At 50.3% G+C, this 19738-nt stretch overlaps 2 protein-coding genes across 5 annotated transcripts in view; one reads left to right on the forward strand and one right to left on the reverse strand.

Annotated features, from left to right (window-relative positions):
* The window catches only part of veph1 (ventricular zone expressed PH domain-containing 1), a 41618-nt gene that overhangs the window by 1838 nt on the left and 20042 nt on the right, over nucleotides 1-19738 (forward strand). For 3 of the 4 annotated variants that reach the window (XM_023792651.2, XM_023792650.2, XM_023792649.2), the window contains 5 exons: nucleotides 2278-2580; nucleotides 3609-3824; nucleotides 5151-5325; nucleotides 18510-18673; nucleotides 19421-19630. In XM_023792651.2, coding sequence (XP_023648419.1) covers nucleotides 2443-2580; nucleotides 3609-3824; nucleotides 5151-5325; nucleotides 18510-18673; nucleotides 19421-19630 — 903 coding nt within the window. In that variant the 5' untranslated portion in view covers nucleotides 2278-2442. Of the gene's footprint in view, nucleotides 1-2277; nucleotides 2581-3608; nucleotides 3825-5150; nucleotides 5326-18509; nucleotides 18674-18778; nucleotides 19326-19420; nucleotides 19631-19738 lie in introns of those variants that run through there. The other variant, XM_023792652.2, reaches the window with a different exon arrangement.
* On the reverse strand, nucleotides 9891-13810 carry LOC111833920 (pentraxin-related protein PTX3). The gene is made up of 3 exons (XM_072701111.1): nucleotides 13555-13810; nucleotides 12351-12839; nucleotides 9891-10591 (listed from the first exon to the last, which is right to left on the reverse strand). Exons 1-3 carry the CDS (start codon nucleotides 13706-13708, stop codon nucleotides 9963-9965), a joined length of 1272 nt encoding a protein of 423 aa, XP_072557212.1. The 5' UTR covers nucleotides 13709-13810; the 3' UTR covers nucleotides 9891-9962.

A 19738-nucleotide genomic window follows, 5' to 3' on the forward strand; every position in this document is an offset into this window, starting at 1 on the left:
CGGCATAAACATGTTGTGTTCCGTAAATAATTGATAAGCACTCTAGGCAAATGGAGCGCTTTCCGCCCATTATTATGGTTTTATTAGCACATCTGCGGCCATCGCTGTTATTAAATAGCAACGCACAGCCGCACTCGTGTCGGTAACTTGCTCCGTTAACCAGAGCCAGTTATATGAGTATTTATATGTACAGCTGCTGAGCGGGATGGGTGATCAGAGCATTGTGTGGTATGTTTGCCTTCACCAGGACTGTGAGTTCACTTTTAGGTCTGTTTGAGAAAGAAAAATGGTTAATCCCTCAGTGCATCCTGCAGTCTCCCCTCACAAACAGACACACACACACACAGGTTCAAGCTACATGGAAGCTGATTAACAGTGTGCATTAATAAGGGCGTGTGAGGCGCAGTGCTGAGACTCATTGTGCTGGTCCGCTGCTGTGGTGTACGCTATGCTGGGAACTGCTTTCACAGGGTATGCACCCCTTGGGCAGGGGTTTGGGGGGGGGGGGTACTGCTGGGGATACAAAAGGCCCAGTGTTCCTCTACTCTGTGTGTGTGTGTGTGTGTGTGTGCATGTGTGTGGAAAAACCATAAGGTGACAACAGCTTTGCGTGGGATGTGGCCTTTCTGTCACACATTCACGGGCACACATACAGACTGAAACACAAACTCTCGCGCTCTTTAGTCCACTGACTGCGGTCCTGCTCATATCCAGATGCCTTTCCTGATGTGTTGCATTCCTCACCTAGTTAAGCTGTAACCAGATGATTAATATAGTAACCATTTGACTCTTTGATGTCTGTTTTTTTCTTTTCTTACCTCTATGAATAGCAGCATTCCTGTGCTGTGTGCTCAGCGGATACGTGAGCCTGTGTGTACAGAGCGTGTTTTTGCTCGGATGGGTGTATTGGCGAAATGGGCGTGGCTCAGTTTCCCATGTGACTTCAGGTGTGTGCAGGTCATTGCTTGAAACTGTCCCCCTAAAAGCAACTGTAGAAGAATAGACATCAACAAAAAACAAAACGCCTGTTTAAGCAACTTCACCTACAGATATCTAAGAATCTACAAGTACCAGAATGTTTTTGCCTTTCATCAGTTTTATCTGGACTGAGGTTAGGAATCGTTAATTTTGTTTAATTGAGAGTCAATGGTGAGTTTGTACAAAGACGGGCAGACAGATGTGAAAGTGTGTGTGTTCGTTTGATGAGTTGCAGAGTAATGTTGACTCAGTAAAATGTGTGGCAGGGATGCAAAGTCCTTCCTGCTTATTCCTGTGACACAGACACACACACACACACACACACACACACACAGCTGTCGTATATCAGCTCAAGCCCCATCAGGCCGGTCCAGTGTGTCACACAGTAAATATCAGCCTGGGCTAGAACTTCAGACCAGCGTTCTACAGTAGAATCGAACAGCATGGGATTTACAGCTTGGTTGTTTAAAGGGACGGCACATCGCGGTCTCTAGCATTCTCATGCCAGCTTGGATCGGGTGTCCAGCATTGAATTTGCAGTGGAAACTAGACCCATGGAAATGTCTGCAAAACCTGGTCAACGCTTGGCAGACCGACACTGGCAGTACATGTGTGAAAGTGTGAGGGAGTGTGTTTGTGCATGACATACAGTATGTGTATATATGTGTGTATGTGTGTGTGTGTGTGTGTGTGTGTGTGTGTGTGTTCAGTGCAGTGCTGACAGTGTTTGAAATTCAGACCGGTGAGTCAGCTTTCCCATAATCCATAGTGTGTGGGGTGCACTCAGAGAAGGCAGGTCCAATTCTTATCTGAAGTGATCAGCCAATCAGAGTATACTTCCTGTGTTTCCAAGGGCCTATAGAATCATGGCGTTTGGAGGATGGCCGCGAGGGCGAGGGGTCTACTCTATCATTCATCAGAAGTTCAGAACACATCGCCTTTTTCTCACATCAGCCTCGGAGTTTGCTGTTATTAACCGAGTACCTCAGGCTGCAGTCTAATAAACCATTTTTAGCTCTGTTAGAGGACAGTTGCGTGAAGCAGCATTTGTTTTAGTACTTTAATGAATTGCATATTCATTCAGAAGAAAGTTTAACACATTACAGATTATAGTAGCAACCAGCTGTGATTGTAGTGTGAGGTTCCCAGGCAGGGTGGGAGGGGGCAATGTCTAAGTATGCAGCTACTTTACTGTGTAGCCTTGACTGTTTAACAAGCAAAATCGGGCTAAAAAACATTATTTAAAAGAAGAATCCTCAGCTGTGTCTGATCTCTGTCTGCCTGTCTGTCTCTGTCTAGCTTTGCGGTGAGGATTTGCCATGTGTGGCCCTATTACATAGCCCTCCGTGCTCAAAAACAACAGCTCATGCTGCACCATGCCCAGTTACCATAGCAACAAGGGGCACCGAGGGGACGCCAAGTGGGCCACGGACTGAACCGGCCCCAGCCAGACAGAGTGGAGCCATGCACCAGCTCTTCGGCCTGGTGCTGAGCCAGAGGAACCTGTCCCGGGCAGGTGACCTGTTTTCCTTGGAGGATGCCGAGATCGAGGATTCCCTCTCTCAGGCTCTGGAGGAGATCAAGGCCATATCGTGCTCTCCGGTGTGGACCCCCCCGCCAACCAACTCCCATCAAACCCCAGTTCACTCCACCTGCCTTCATTTCCCACAATGCAGTTTCCCAGCATGCCTTATTCAGTTGAGGCACACTGCAGTTTCCCAGCATGCCTTATTCAGTTGAGGCACACTGCAGTTTCTCAGCATGCCTTATTCAGTTGAGGCACACTGCAGTTTCCCAGCATGCCTTATTCAGTTGAGGCACACTGCAGTTTCCCAGCATCCCAAAGGCCCCAGGAGGATATAAAGCACTTTCTTAGTCCACTACATGCAGAACTCCAGTATATTCCCAAATTAGCACCTTTTGTGGGCCATTTTAGCTGTTATCTCGTTGCTTTTCATCCTTGTCCATGCTGAGCAGTTTTTTCGTTTGCTTCAGAGATGAGCTTCAGAATTCGCCAGCATTCCCTACAGTTCAAGTTCTCATTTCTCATGCAGTTTTATTTATGGGACAAAAACTGCAGCCATTAAGCTGCCATCAAATTAAATATTTAAAATTCATAAGAGCATTGAAATTAATGAAATGCTGAAGGGTTATTTTCAGTAAATCATGACTTTTAGAATCAAATTTATCATTTATCATTTACTGCATCTAACATTTTGTACGCACCGCTAAGGTAAACTAACTGAGAGGTGGCTTGTATGATATGGGCTACCCTCACAGTCACAGGAACAGAAAACATGCACTGGCCCTTTAAGAAAACCAAAATGAAGGGTCAGGTGATGACATTTTTAGGCTTTTGCTCTGTTTTATCCAAGCTGGTTATACTGGCTGATAATCAAATAGCAAGTGAGAGCGATGTGAGTGTTGTTCACAGTAAAACTGATGCAGACACAGGCCATCATTTTAACACATCCAAAGCCTACTCTCTGTGTTATCATATCAGTTTCTGTCGCATATTCCAATTCCTAATTACATGCTTTTGCCTAATAATATGGTGAGAGAATGTGTGACATGTGACAGCAGAACCAAACCCTCTGACTCACACCTGGTTCTTGATTTGTTGGCGGTAGGACTACCTGACCAACGACAACGACCAGGCAGTGGTGGAGATCTGCATCACGCGCATTACCACGGCCATCCGAGAGACACGCTCCATCGAGAGACATGGTGCCGCCTTGGTGTCCCTCTGGGAGTCGTGCCTGGAGCACAATCAGCAACCACAGGGCAAGGACGAGGACACCCCTCACGCCAAGATCGCCTCTGACATCACCAGCTGCATCCTGCAGGTTGGATGCTTAGGGGCGCCAATGATATGCCGCTCACTCCCCTGGTCTGAGGTCATCACTCATGGCACAGTCACGCCCCTATGTGTCACTCCAGGTCACCCCTGGCATAAACACATTGTTTTCTGCCAGTCTGGATCACCCTGTCACTCCATTAATAACTGAAACTCGCCCATAGAGATGCAGCAGAAAAGCCATAATATCTTTCTCGATTTACTCAGTCTGCCGTCTTGCAGACCGCTGATCTCTAAACATGATAATGTGGGACAAACGGCTTAAGAAGTGAGAGAGGGGTTAAGCGGCTTTTATACTGTCCTCATCGCTTAAAATCCACATGATGATGCCTTTCTTTATGGTTTCCTGCTCCTCATTTAGAGCATACCTTACTGCGTGAGACCCCATGTCCGCCGTCATTCCCCAATCTCCTTCCTGCGCTCCTGTGGTCTACAAAGATGGATACATCTTGGCTAGCCGGGAAACCCAGGCTTAATTAGACCGCCACAGATTGTACCGAGAGTTTTGTCAAATGGCTCACTGCTTCTGAGCTATTTGTGGAGCCTTTGATCTGAGTTAGAGGCCTGATGTGGTCTGATCTGTTTTTTTGGCAATCTGAACACCTTGGGGGTATCTACTGTTTTATACAAGTGGGGAGATTCACCCACAGTGCCCCCTGTTGGATGTGAGAGGAATTATATCTGTTCAAGCTGGATTGAGAGTAGCAGTGTTGTTTTCGCGTGGATGGTGTGAATAGAATCATCGGCACCGGTGGCTTTAGTGCTATAAGTGTTTCGTAGCCATAGTGACGGTACATAAGTCAGCCTAATTGGTTGAGCGAGTGTCATAAGCTGTGAGCTTTCTGTATATTCCCATGGTCCACACTAGGGGGCACTAAAGCATTTAAAATAGCTCACCACAGACATAAGCACATGCCAGTACGCAAAGCAGGGACATGCACTGCGTGGGCAGTTAGTGCCTTGCTTTAGTCTGTACCTGTGTCATCTCTTTCAGACCCTGTCCTGATGTGACCCCTCACCCTACCCCAGTCTTCCTGAGTAGGGGTCTTGTTAATTTACTTACAGAGCCTCGCTTTCACACGTTTCAGTCTAGCAGCAGGCTTATGAGGGGGCCTGTAAAGGAATATTCTCCCATAATCCTTTGGAACATGATAAAGTCTTTTAAATATTTCGATATCTGTCTGAGGGGAGCAGAGACTGGCTTCTTCCGCGTTGAGATTTGGACAGACGAAATGTGTTTGGAAGGACAGGCTGCTGTACAAATAACTTCAGGAGTGATTTTGATGGGTGTTGCCCACTCTGTGCCCCCCCACAGAATTACGACCGCCCTCCCGTGATGGCCCTGGCTGTGCCCGTGGCAGTCCGATTCCTCCAGGGCGGGAACAGAGAGCTGTCCCGCAACATGTCCAGTTACCTGTCCCTGGCAGCCATTAGCAAGGCGGAGCTGCTGGCTGAGCACACGGAGGCCATCGTGCGCGCTGTCCTGGGAGGTGAGAGACAGGGCTGGAGAAGTGCCTGGATGGGCAGGTAGGAGGGTACCTATATGGGCAGGAATGAGGGTACCTATATGGGCAGGAATGAGGGTGAATATATGGGCAGGTAGGAGGGTACCTACATGGGCAGGAATGAGGGTGAATATATGGGCAGGTAGGAGGGTACCTACATGGGCAGGAATGAGGGTACCTATATGGGCAGGAATGAGGGTACCTATATGGGCAGGAATGAGGGTGAATATATGGGCAGGTAGGAGGGTACCTACATGGGCAGGAATGAGGGTGAATATATGGGCAGGTAGGAGGGTACCTACATGGGCAGGAATGAGGGTACCTATATGGGCAGGAATGAGGGTACCTACATGGGCAGGAATGAGGGTGCCTACATGGGCAGGTAGGAGGGTACCTACATGGGCAGGAATGAGGGTACCTACATGGGCAGGAATGAGGGTACCTACATGGGCAGGAATGAGGGTGCCTACATGGGCAGGTAGGAGGGTACCTACATGGGCAGGAATGAGGGTACCTACATGGGCAGGTAGGAGGGTACCTACATGGGCAGGAATGAGGGTACCTACATGGGCAGGAATGAGGGTACCTACATGGGCAGGAATGAGGGTGCCTACATGGGCAGGAATGAGGGTGCCTACATGGGCAGGTAGGAGGGTACCTACATGGGCAGGAATGAGGGTACCTACATGGGCAGGAATGAGGGTACCTACATGGGCAGGAATGAGGGTGCCTACATGGGCAGGAATGAGGGTACCTACATGGGCAGGAATGAGGGTGCCTACATGGGCAGGTAGGAGGGTACCTACATGGGCAGGAATGAGGGTACCTACATGGGCAGGAATGAGGGTACCTACATGGGCAGGTAGGAGGGTACCTACATGGGCAGGAATGAGGGTGCCTATATGGGCAGGTAGGAGGGTACCTATATGGGCAGGAATGAGGGTGCCTACATGGGCAGGTAGGAGGGTACCTATATGGGCAGGTAGGAGGGTACCTACATGGGCAGGTAGGAGGGTACCTACATGGGCAGGTAGGAGGGTACCTACATGGGCAGGAATGAGGGTGCCTACATGGGCAGGTAGGAGGGTACCTATATGGGCAGGTAGGAGGGTACCTACATGGGCAGGTAGGAGGGTACCTACATGGGCAGGTAGGAGGGTACCTATATGGGCAGGTAGGAGGGTACCTATATGGGCAGGTAGGAGGGTACCTACATGGGCAGGTAGGAGGGTACCTACATGGGCAGGTAGGAGGGTACCTACATGGGCAGGTAGGAGGGTGCCTATATGGGCAGGTAGGAGGGTGCCTATATGGGCAGGTAGGAGGGTACCTATATGGGCAGGTAGGAGGGTACCTATATGGGCAGGTAGGAGGGTGCCTATATGGGCAGGTAGGAGGGTACCTATATGGGCAGGTAGGAGGGTGCCTATATGGGCAGGTAGGAGGGTACCTATATGGGCAGGTAGGAGGGTACCTATATGGGCAGGTAGGAGGGTACCTACATGGGCAGGTAGGAGGGTACCTACATGGGCAGGTAGGAGGGTGCCTACATGGGCAGGTAGGAGGGTGCCTACATGGGCAGGAATGAGGGTACCTACATGGGCAGGTAGGAGGGTACCTATATGGGCAGGTAGGAGGGTACCTATATGGGCAGGTAGGAGGGTACCTACATGGGCAGGTAGGAGGGTACCTATATGGGCAGGTAGGAGGGTACCTATATGGGCAGGTAGGAGGGTACCTACATGGGCAGGTAGGAGGGTGCCTACATGGGCAGGTAGGAGGGTACCTACATGGGCAGGAATGAGGGTACCTACATGGGCAGGTAGGAGGGTACCTATATGGGCAGGTAGGAGGGTACCTACATGGGCAGGTAGGAGGGTACCTATATGGGCAGGTAGGAGGGTGCCTATATGGGCAGGTAGGAGGGTACCTATATGGGCAGGTAGGAGGGTGCCTATATGGGCAGGTAGGAGGGTACCTATATGGGCAGGTAGGAGGGTACCTATATGGGCAGGTAGGAGGGTACCTACATGGGCAGGTAGGAGGGTGCCTACATGGGCAGGTAGGAGGGTACCTACATGGGCAGGAATGAGGGTACCTACATGGGCAGGTAGGAGGGTACCTACATGGGCAGGAATGAGGGTACCTACATGGGCAGGAATGAGGGTGCCTACATGGGCAGGTAGGAGGGTACCTACATGGGCAGGTAGGAGGGTACCTATATGGGCAGGTAGGAGGGTACCTACATGGGCAGGTAGGAGGGTACCTACATGGGCAGGTAGGAGGGTGCCTACATGGGCAGGAATGAGGGTACCTATATGGGCAGGTAGGAGGGTACCTATATGGGCAGGTAGGAGGGTACCTATATGGGCAGGTAGGAGGGTACCTACATGGGCAGGTAGGAGGGTGCCTACATGGGCAGGTAGGAGGGTGCCTACATGGGCAGGAATGAGGGTACCTACATGGGCAGGTAGGAGGGTACCTACATGGGCAGGAATGAGGGTGCCTACATGGGCAGGTAGGAGGGTACCTACATGGGCAGGTAGGAGGGTACCTATATGGGCAGGTAGGAGGGTACCTACATGGGCAGGTAGGAGGGTACCTACATGGGCAGGTAGGAGGGTGCCTACATGGGCAGGAATGAGGGTACCTACATGGGCAGGTAGGAGGGTACCTATATGGGCAGGTAGGAGGGTACCTATATGGGCAGGTAGGAGGGTACCTACATGGGCAGGTAGGAGGGTGCCTACATGGGCAGGTAGGAGGGTACCTACATGGGCAGGAATGAGGGTACCTACATGGGCAGGTAGGAGGGTACCTACATGGGCAGGAATGAGGGTACCTACATGGGCAGGTAGGAGGGTACCTATATGGGCAGGTAGGAGGGTACCTACATGGGCAGGAATGAGGGTACCTACATGGGCAGGTAGGAGGGTACCTACATGGGCAGGAATGAGGGTACCTACATGGGCAGGTAGGAGGGTACCTACATGGGCAGGTAGGAGGGTGCCTACATGGGCAGGTAGGAGGGTACCTACATGGGCAGGAATGAGGGTACCTACATGGGCAGGTAGGAGGGTACCTACATGGGCAGGAATGAGGGTACCTACATGGGCAGGTAGGAGGGTACCTACATGGGCAGGTAGGAGGGTACATATATGGGCAGGTAGGAGGGTGCCTACATGGGCAGGTAGGAGGGTACCTACATGGGCAGGAATGAGGGTACCTACATGGGCAGGTAGGAGGGTACCTACATGGGCAGGAATGAGGGTACCTACATGGGCAGGTAGGAGGGTACCTATATGGGCAGGTAGGAGGGTACCTATATGGGCAGGTAGGAGGGTACCTTCAGCCAACCAGTTGAGTACTCTGTGAATGTGACTCTTTATAACAATCTGGTTGGTTGAAGCAAAATCTCAGCCTGGATTCGTGTTCTGAGCTTGAATTTTCCACCACTGCCAAGGAATAGGTCTCCTGCACAGATGTTCACTGCCTTAAGAACGGCTGACGTAAGAAGTGAATAAAAAACAATGGAGGGAGTAAAAGATTAAGTTGCCAATAGGTTAAAGGAGTGAAAGGAACAGCTGTTTAATTACAGCGGGTTGATTAAATGGGTGGGTCGTGCAGAGACCTTTTGTAATGTTTCTGTTTGGAAATGTTGGCTGGCTCAGATGCTACTTTTTGAAAGTTCCTGATACAGGGGGGACGGGGGACGGTGGCGTTTGAGCAGAGCCAAGGTGCCACCAAGAGGGTATAGCTCAGAGGCGGTGGGATAGAGCAGTGAAGCCCCTACCCTTCCCTGTTTGGATTTGGTTTTAGCGCAGTGGGATAGACAGCTTGTGCTCTGTGATTTGTATGTGCGGTTGGGGATGGGGGGTATGGGGAGGGCAATTTATTATGTACACCCCCCTCCCTTGGGGTCAGGAGAGTCTCACCTGCAGTATCCTGAGTGACTCATTAGCACAGTCAAACTTAGAAGGAAATACTTATTTAAGGAGAAGGGCTTGCAGCCTGAGTTGATTCTGGCTGGGAGACGAAGCCGACGTCATGGCTGTGCTTGTGCAGGACCCGGGATGATGCGGCCGACTGGGTCAGAGAGTGTCGGGCCCTTGGCGAGTTTGTTCAATTACTACAGAGCAAATTCTGTTTTTCTCTTACTCTCAAGTCCTTTATTCGTCATTCAATAGCATTTTGTACACATTACATTTATCTTCATTCCGAAAAATAGAATATAAAACACTCTCCGCAGTTTCAAAAATGGTCAGAACAAACACTGTAAACATTTCTTCTTAATTACTCTCCTTAATTATTGCCATTGTAAACGTCCTTATAAATTCAAAGGTTATACATTTTAGGCATTATTGTGTTAAAGTGAGAAGGTAAATAAGTCTTTAGATGAATCACAGATGGTCCAGTTTAAGGCTCTGGGTGAAACGCTCCTGCTCCTTTTACAGACACGGTAATGGTTATCAGAGGGTTTGTAAATGGAAAACATTCCTGTATTTGTGAGCAAACTGCAGTCTTTTTCATGAGCAGTTCTTTATTTCGGGGGGGGGGGGGGGGGCTGGCTCGTGTGTTGTTGCTCAATTGCGTGTTGAGCAATGGTGAGGTGGGGGGCAACGTCAGCCAGTGAATTGGGCTCCCCCGTGTGGTATGATCTCGGAGATGCCCCACCCTACCACGTTGCCCCTGGTGCTGCAGGCCCCCCCCCGGCTGGCCTGCTGTGAGATTTCGTCATCTCCCAGCACCTGGTCCCATGCGTTGACCCCTGTCATTTTCCCAGCAAAGGCCAGGTGTGAGTTAAAGCTGTCATCGAATCCAGCAATGCTACAGCAGCCGTTCTTCTCCTGCCCCAGCAGCATAGCACCCCCCCTGGGGAGGGTGTGGTTCTCAGCCACGCCCGGGAAGCTGGCGGCCTTGCGGCCGTCCACCCAGAGTGAGGCCAGGCCCTCGTCAGAGCTCCAGGTGCCGCAGTAGTGTACCCAGCGGCCCGGCACCACCACCTTCTGGGCCTCCACCAGGTGGGCTTCTCCACCCACGGAGAAGCGGGCAGTGTGGCCACTGAGCAGCAGCTGGATCTCCTGTGGGTTGCTGCGCGTCCCGTAGGAGAACAGCACCGTCTTGTTTAGTGTGTCGGTGGCCTTGGCCCACAGGCAGACGGTGAAGGAGCTCAACGACATGGACGAGTCAGGCACGACCGAGGCGAAGATTCTCTTGGAGCGTAGGGGGAAAAGGAGGGCCATCTCGCAGCCTGAGAGTGATGGGGGCAGGGAAACAGACAGTGAGGGGGCGGGGAGAGAAGCAGGGGGTGGGGAGACAGATAGGGAGAGGGGCAAGGGGACAGACAGGGAGGGGGAGAGAGAGGCAGAGAAAGAGAGACAGGATGGGTGGGGAGAGAGATGGAAAAAGAGTGAGGCAGAGCGGGGAAAGAGAGGGAGGGAGGAAGGGAGGAAGAGAAATGGATGAAAAGAGGAAAGAGAATCAATATACAGGAGATTGCAGAAGACAGACTGCAACAGCCTTCATCATCAGTCTGCAGTGCCCCTTCATGTAAAAACCCAGCCTGTATGCATGTATAACCCGGCCTGTACGCGTGTATAAACCCGACCTGTACGTGTGTATAAACCCGGCATGTACGCGTGTCTAAACCCGGCCTGTACGCGTGTATAAACCCGGCATGTACGCGTGTCTAAACCCGGCCTGTACGCGTGTATAATCCCGACCTGTACGCGTGTATAAACCCGGCCTGTACGCGTGTATAAACCCGGCATGTACGCGTGTCTAAACCCGGCCTGTACGCGTGTATAAACCCGACCTGTACGCGTGTATAATCCCGACCTGTACGCGTGTAAAATCACGACCTGTACGCGTGTATAATCACGACCTGTACGCGTGTATAAACCCGACCTGTACGCGTGTATAAACCCGGTCTGTACGCGTGTATAAACCCGGCCTGTACACATGTATAAGTACCTGTGTATAAACCCAATTTGTACTTCTGTATAAACTTGGCCTGTATGCGTGTATTGGGCCTGTGTTTATTTTCCTTTCTGTTCACTAATTAGCTTCCATTTGGCGCTTCCTGACTGCCAGGCTCTGTTTTTATTTGAAGACATTATTCACTGTTTAATTTCAATAGCCTAGTATTTCACTGAGAAACAACCCCAGCAGCCTTCAGCATTGTAGTCCTTAAGGACTACACCACCTGCTGGCCACTAAATGCCAAGCAGCTGTTCTTTCTCCTTTCAGCCAATATCTAACAAGCATTGAGAGTAGACCTCCCACATGCGAATGCCCCAGCAAAACACTGCTGGCCTGCATCCCATCATGCACTGGGACAAAGCCCATTTGCCCCCCCCCCCCCCAGCCTTCAAGGGCAAGTGGTGAGGATCAGCAGTGGAAACAGAGGATGGAGTCAATGTGATCCTGTGTGTGGAGGCTGAATGAGGGTTCTTTTAGTAAAACGCTCCTAATCTTCTTTACCAAAAAAGCCTTTATTAAAAGTCTTTTAATTTATCCCGATATATGAGCTTCAGCACGAAGCTTCTGTTGTTTTTTGTGCCCAAGAGATAAAAATCTGCTAATCCTTAATTTTCCCCTGGCCATCTGACATTAATATCACGTGTCCTGAATGGAGCCTCAGGAGGTCGTTCTTCCACGTTCGCCTCCACTTTCCCTCGACCCAAAGACCTGCTGCCTGTCTCTGGTTCTCCACTAACAGGATGACGTCGTCTGTTTCCCCTTATCGGACGCCTTAGTGCTCTTGAGGTCCCTGAGTGTGACAGTTTACTGTCAGATTCATGGTACCCGGGTCATTTGACTTGGACCAGAATGTGCATCCAGTGTTTGGACCAGAATGTGTATCAAGGTTTTAGGAGACACGCTGCGCCTGGCTTAGTGAGGAGGATTTATTAAACACAGGCACGCTAATTGAGTTATGGCCATGAAGATGCTAGTAATTAAGCTTCAGTGTTATCGCCATGGCGACGGATACAGGAAATGGCACTCACCCTGTGGCAGAGAGTTCTGTGCCGCAGATGCTATTTCAGTTTGGATCTTCTGGAAGTCTTTGGCCATGGCTGTGAGCATCCTCAGCACCTGGCGACCGTCTCCGTCGGTAACGTCATTGTTTACGGTGTTGGAGGTGCTATCCTTCCTGCCTGGCCCTGCCCCCAAGTTCTGGATGGAGGCCAGGATCTGCTCCAGGAGCTGCTGCTGGTTCTCGGTCTTTTGAAGGAGCAGCATCATCCGAGCGGTGTGCAGCCCCAGGGTGGCCTCCAGCCATCGCCGGTCACTGTCGTCGCAGCTGGCGCAGGCCGAGGCCACGCCCTCCATGCTGAGCAGCAGCTCCCCTCGCTGCGCCCGCAGCTCGGCGCGCAGCAAGTCGTCCATGCTGTGCTGCAGCATGGTCTCGTGCATCTGCGAGTTCTCCAGCATGGAGAAGAGCTTGTCCCATTTGGTCAAATCACTGACCTCACATGGCGTCTCCGTGGTGGTATCTGGATGTGGAGGGGGGGGGGGGGCGGGATCAGAAAGCACAGAGAGCCATCAAGGGGGGGGCATTGAAAGGCTGAGGGGGTCAGACTCCAAAACGGGATATCAATAAATTTTTGAGTTTCTGAGACACAATCAGTAATGCCCTGTGATGAAGTTATATCACCTTACGGGTTTTAAAAGCGGCTGAATACCTATATCTACATTCACTCTGTTCTCTGAAGAGCAAATTTCCGAAACTCATTCGGCCCGTTTTCTGTTGTTTCTGAGATGAGACCGTCAATGACCTAAATCTGCCTTCCTCACCATATGTTACAGTATCGGGAACCAAAACTCACTCAGTCCTCATGTCACCAAAGAACTGTCGTAACATTCCAAAGGGTCCACAGAAATGTTCTTGAAAATATTTTGAAATCTCGTCTACACTTCGGGGCTGACATGTTAATATTCTATAGATTTAGTCTGTGTATCTGTTGTGAACCCCCCCCCCCCCCCCCCCCCAGTCACTGCTGATTGACGTGTAACCCGTAATCTCTAATCTCTAACTTTTTAATCAACACCGATTACATGTACTCAAGCTTAATCAGAGTCCGTCAAACCCCCTTGAAGTCCTCACCAAAACCCCAAAACCAACCCCCTCCCCCAAATTGTCTTTTTCCAATTCCAGCATCGTCACATACACCGGGAGAGCGGAACGGGAGAATTTGGTGAGCCGCTCACCTTCCTGCTGATCCAGTTCAAGGATGTTGTTGTAGAAGTTTTCATTGTTGCCATACATCATGTCTTCACCGTAAGCGCACACCGGCCCGGTGCAGGACAGGCAGAGCACACCGGCAGCTATCAGAGCCCATATCGCAGCCATAGTCAAGCTCATTCTCCGTGGAACAGCGTCTCTCAGTGCAGCGCGCAGAATGAGCCAGGAGATCTGTCCGCGAGTCTATATAAACACAGCGACACCGGAAAGTGACTAATGCTTTGCTGGAGGTACCATGTGTGTTGTAATCAGACATAAGTGCTTCTGCTGGTCGGCGGTGGGGGCGGGGGATAAGATCCCCAACTTTCCCCCCCTTTGGTGTATATTGCATGGATGGATGAGATGCAGAATGGAGCCAGTTTTTTTTTTTGTTGTTTTTTTTCTCTGCCTCCCCCCATGCCCCGTTTGTGGGGAGCGAGGGGTGGGGTGTGTAATGTCTTCCTCATGAGGCCCCCCGGTTCTCGTCCCGTTCCCCACATGTGAGGGGGAGGTTCTGAGGCCCCGGGGCTGGACAGAGGCCAAAGGCTGCTGAAAGCCAGAGGTCCGGACAGGACCGGGACCGGGACCGGGACTGGGTGGGGGGGAGGGGGGACAAGCGTCCCTCTGAGGGCGTAAGCAAAGCCCGCTGACACCAGAGTAAGCTGGAGGTCTGGCGGTCCCCACAGGCTCGTGGAAGCATCCCCCTGCCCTCCCCCCCATCACGCAACACGTCCCTTTGTCCCCGGACACTGCCGGCCTGCCGTTTCAGGCCCTCAGCAGGTTACCTCATAGTTCGGCTCTCAGGTATAAATCTGTAGCCAAATGAGCAGCAATGGGAGCCCAGGCTGAAATCCTAGACCCCCCCGGGGGTCCTGCTTGATGTAGCCAAATAATGATGCCGTGGATGCTAATGTGTGCTGCGTGGCGGACGTTCACCCCGGCCAGCGTGTTTGGTCTGGCTGGTGGATTGTTTTTTTGAAAATGGAAGTGACCTTTGGAGTTTTTTCCTCTCTTCTGCGGCCAGATCCTGATATTCCAGAGCTGCTCTTACCAGACGCGCTCAGGCTCCTGGACCACACGGTTACCACACCATGCTGTTTGACCTCCCCGCCTGACGTAGGACCACATGAGCTCCGGATCACACCCTAAGTCCATTTGATTTTTTGTGGGATGTTCAGAGAGATCCTCCCACGAATTCACTCTTTTGAGGAGTGCCCCACACTCCGCCCAGTGTCCAGTGGCTTCTTGACAGAGCTAGCAGTTCTGTTCTGCAGACTCATAGTTATTTAATTAAGCTGGCCTCACAGGCAGGGCCATACACATGTGGGCATGTTTAATGTGCTTGTAACCTCTTAAAGATGGAAGCATGAGCCACGATGACTGCCTATGCATCTAGTAGGGCTGCCTGGCATTGGGGGTGGTTTAAGATTATCACAGAATCAGCAGAATAGTCACATGTCCATTACACATTAAGCAAGGTCCTTAAACCCCCCCCCCCCCCCCCTTTATATACAGTACTGTGCAAAAGTCTTAGGCAGAAAGAAAGAAATGATGTTTAAATGACCTTCAGGTTGGTATAAAACTATGCTATTATACCTGTAAGAGTATGTTAGCTTAACAATGTGAAACCCTCTGCTAAAATCACCCCATTATTTCCAGCAACCATACAGATACACTCATGTATCCTTTGACTCGACCTTGTTTAGCTAATCGGTATCTCATTGACTTTTCATAACTAATTAAGTTAATTAAGTGAGCTGGTGATGAAATTTAATAAATAGTGGCTGAGGTGCCCCTGTGGAGAGGTTTGGGAACTGAAGCGGTGTTCATCTAGCCATCCAACTAACCTTTTGGAGAACAGAAGAAAATTTTGCTAGTTTTTATTGTGTTACTCTTAATTTGCATATGCTCTGATGTTAAATGGTGTTTTTTTTTCTGAGCAAATATGCACTTACTACCCAGATAAATAACTTCAACACATTTCTTTTGACTGTCTAAGACTTTTGCACAGTACAATTTATATGTGTGTGTATCTCTTTAAAAGGAGAGCATGATGGGATATTTGAAAACACCCATAATTTAATGTTCCCGTCCTCACGCTTAAAAATGGCAAATAAAGCTCACTGTCAGTTTAAAAGCCCGTATTATCCGAAGCCCTGTGGGTCCCCAGGCTGTGTGCGCCGCCGTCTGCTCCATCCTGCACATGGCTGTGTGGGAGCTGGCTGGCTTTTAGCTCTTATTGTATGTGCTATATGTCTAGAGCTGGTCTCCCCAGATCCATCATATAAAGTGGTGGGTGTCTAATGTCCCCGTAAAACTGTGCTCCCGTATTTAAAAACAAGCGTGTGCTCACGGCCCCCCCTCCCACATGCATTTTTTCAGTGCCTTATGGAAAGTAGAAAGACTCCAGATGCTTGGAAGTCCTCCTGAAGGGGCACAGGAGTTCAGATGTGTTCGGTTCCCACAGCCCAAGAGCTGGGCCAGTGGCAGCCAGTGATGAGGGGCGAGCAGCACACTGCGCTCTGTCGGCTAGCGGACCAGCGCTCACAGTTCAGTAGAACCGTGAATATGCCCAGCATTTTCCAGTGAAGTCCGTACTTCCGCAGAGTGAAGTCCGAGCTCTCTCAGAAGCCCAGGACAGGCTGGCTGCATCTTCTCAGAAAGCTAGCATGAAAATGACATCCATGGAGATACGGGGGGGTCCTTGATGACGACGTCTAAGGCCCACGGAGAGCGGGTGCTAAGTATCTCCACACTGGGATGTGGAACACTCCACACTGGGATGTGGAACACTCCACACTGGGATGTGGAACACTCCACACTGGGATGTGGAACACTCTATCCGTCTCTCCTTTACAGGATGTTAACCAGCCACCTTCCATTCATCATGGAAGCTTCCATTCAGCATGGGCATTACTGTAGCCAGCAGTTCACCAGAGTAAATAGCTCACTCATCAGAGTGTTAAAGAGGTTCAGGATCAGCTTGCAGTTGAGCTTGGAATAATGAGGGTGAGGTGTCCTTTATCCTGGCCTTTGTCCCTCTGACTGGTTGAGGTTTTTCCTCTGATGCACTATATGGACAATAGTTTTGGGACACACCTCTTAATCATTAAATTCAGATGTTTCATTCAGACCCATCGCCACAGGTGTATAAAATCAAGCGCCTATCCATGCAGTCAAGTTTACAAACATTTATGAAAGAGTGGGTGGTTCTGAAGAGCTCAGTGGATTCAAGCGTAGTAGGATGCCAGTTTTGCCATAAGTCAGTTTGTGAAATTTCTTCCAGGCTAAGATATTCCGCGGTGGAAGCATATAGGAACAGAAATGCAGCCACGAAGTGACAGACCACGTAAAGTAACAGAGTGGGGTCTCCAGGTGCTGAGGTGCACGGTGCGTAAAAGTTGCCAACACTCTGTGGACTCAATAACTGCAGAGTTCCACACTTCCTCTGGCATTAACCCCAACACAGAAACTGTGCAGCAGGAGGTTCATGGAATGGGCTTCCATGGCCGAGCAGCTGCATGCAAGCCTCACATCAGTAAGCCCAATGCCAAGCATCGGATGGAGTGGTGTACAGCACGCAGCTACTAAGCTCTGGAGCATTGGAAACGTGTTCTGTAGAGTGACGAATCACGTTTCTCTGTCGGGCAGTGTGATGGACGAGTCTGGGTTTGGTGGATGTCAGGAGAACGTTACCTGCCTGACTTCATTGTGCCAGCTGTAGTTTGGTGGAGGAGGGATAATGGTATGGGGGTGTTTTTCAGGAGTTAGTCTGGGCCCCTTAGTTCCAGTGAAGGGAACTCTTAATGCTTCAAGACATTCTAGACAATTCTATACTTCCAACAACATGGGAACAGTTTGTGAAAGGCCCTTTTCTGTTCCAGCATGACTGTGCCCCAGTGCACAAAGGAAGGTCCATAAAGACATGGTTGAGTGAGTTTGGTGTGGAAGAACTTTACTGACCTGCATAGAGCCCTGACCTCGACCCCACTGAACACCATTGGGATGAATTAGAATGGAGATTATGAGCCAGGTTTTCATGTCCAACATCAGTACCTGCCCATACAAATGTCCTTCTGGATGAATGGGCAAAAATTCCTACAAGCACTCCAAAATTTTGTGGAAAGCCTTTCCAGAAGAGTGACAGCTATTATAGCTGCAAAGGGGGGAGCAGCTCCATATTGATGCCTGTGGATTTAGAATGTGATGTTGTAAAAGTTACTGTGTGTCTTTCTCATCAATCACATGCCCAGTGGAAAAAATGTGGATTGTGTCTGGTCACATCCCAAATAGAAATTTGTAGATTTTATTTTTCAAGTTGGTCACATCCTGAGTAGAAAGTTGTAGATGGTGTCTTTCACGGTGGTGAAATCCTTATTAGTGAGCTGTGTATTTCTTCCATATGATAATCACACCAAAGTTCACACAGCTAATCCCACCTCCACACTATGAATTCCAGAGGGGGTTGAGGTAGTGGATGTTGACACGGTCCTTGCTGGTCTGTCAGTTGCAGATCCCTGCCATATGTCTGGCACACGATTGAGAATATCGAACAGCCAAGCGCTCCTGCACTCTGCTAATGACTGTGTTTCTCATTCAGCGCTCTCGCTGGAGACCAGTCTGTCATTATACCAAACTGATGATTGTATTAGCTGCATGAACATTGGTCAAATTATTTCTCCAGGGCCTCGCTGTACCTTCAGCGTGTGCTGTCCACAGGAACGAGAAGCCTTGTGGATCTGATGCACTGATTGGTTGATTGATTAGTCAGGTGGGTAATTTATCCTGCCCAAGACATACAATGTCCAGGGGACATTGCAGGGGATAGAACAGTGTCCATATTATACTGTTATGGATTTAAATTCAGTAGCTTAGCCTGAACCTACATCCTCACTGCTGAGAATGAGTTCATAACTGGACCCCCCCCACGCCCCCACCACAGGAAACCACATGCTACTGCGGGTCCTGCCTTCTGTGTACAGGAAGCAGCCTGAGGCCATTCACCAGCACACGGATGGTCTGGCGGCGATGATGTCACAGCTGGCGCAGCCAGAACAGCAGCACCTACTCCGGCTGATGCTGATGGTTGCCAAGCAACAGCCCCTGGTGAGTGACGCCCACAAGTTAACCTCCCGGTAGACTAAAAAGTTAATAAACTAATATGTTTGACCTCACACCACTTCATAAATTATGATGTTTTTTTCACTCAAGGCCTCTTCCACGTGTACTGCAGGACGGAAGGAGGATGGATCTTCGTGTGCTTGAAAATGCATAATCAAATTCTCCCTCCATATTTATGATTTTCCATCATGGTTAAAAACATATAGCCTACAAGAAAACTAGAAGTTAAAGGATGACGCAGAATTCCGCCTTTCTTGGTGTGGCTCTGTCACATCACCTGTTTGTGTCTGTGTCCCTGTCCAGAATGGGCTGTGTGCTGCCTTCCTATTACAAGCAGGTTTTGGTAAATGTGCCCGAAATAGAAAGACTGGTCTTCCTGCCAGTCCTGCCTGGAATGAGAGAGTTATACAGAGCTGAAGTGGGTGGCTCAGATTGGACCAATAGGAGCCCTGTGGCTCTGGGCCAATCACTGCTCTCCTTTGGCTGCTCATGGGATTTCTGATGGAACTGGAATGTTTGCAGTAGGGTCCTTTCTTGGCCTCTTTTTTCCAAGCGTTTATTGTGAATTGTTCTAATAAAATGCTGACTTTATATCACCGCTGTAGAATAATGCTGTACAGTAGCATGTCTGCTTGCTGTTTTTCAGATCTCTCACCTCCTGCTCCCTTCTGCTCCTTCTTTGCTCCTTCTCTCATTTTCGTCACCCGTCTTTGCCCCATCCCGCCCGTGCAGGCGCTAAGGTCGACGGTGGCCTCGCTCGTCACACACCTTAGCGATCCTCTACTGAATGACGGCCTGCTGACAGTACTGGTGGGCGTGTCCCAGGCCAGCCCCGCCTCCCTCGCCTCGCATCTGACCACCCTCAGGGTTGCCGGGCAACGTTTTCCCAACCTCCTGGGCCACATCGTCAAGATCCACGGGGCCGTGGGTCTGACAGACGAGGTGGGCGTTGCCTCCAAAGCCACATCCCCTTCCCCTAGCCAATCGCTGGCCTGCCTGGCTCTTCACAGAACACAATGGCCCTGCTCCTGGTCACCACTGTTGTATTGC

Source organism: Paramormyrops kingsleyae, chromosome 17 (genome assembly GCF_048594095.1).
Source record: "Paramormyrops kingsleyae isolate MSU_618 chromosome 17, PKINGS_0.4, whole genome shotgun sequence".
Classification (NCBI taxonomy): domain Eukaryota; kingdom Metazoa; phylum Chordata; class Actinopteri; order Osteoglossiformes; family Mormyridae; genus Paramormyrops; species Paramormyrops kingsleyae.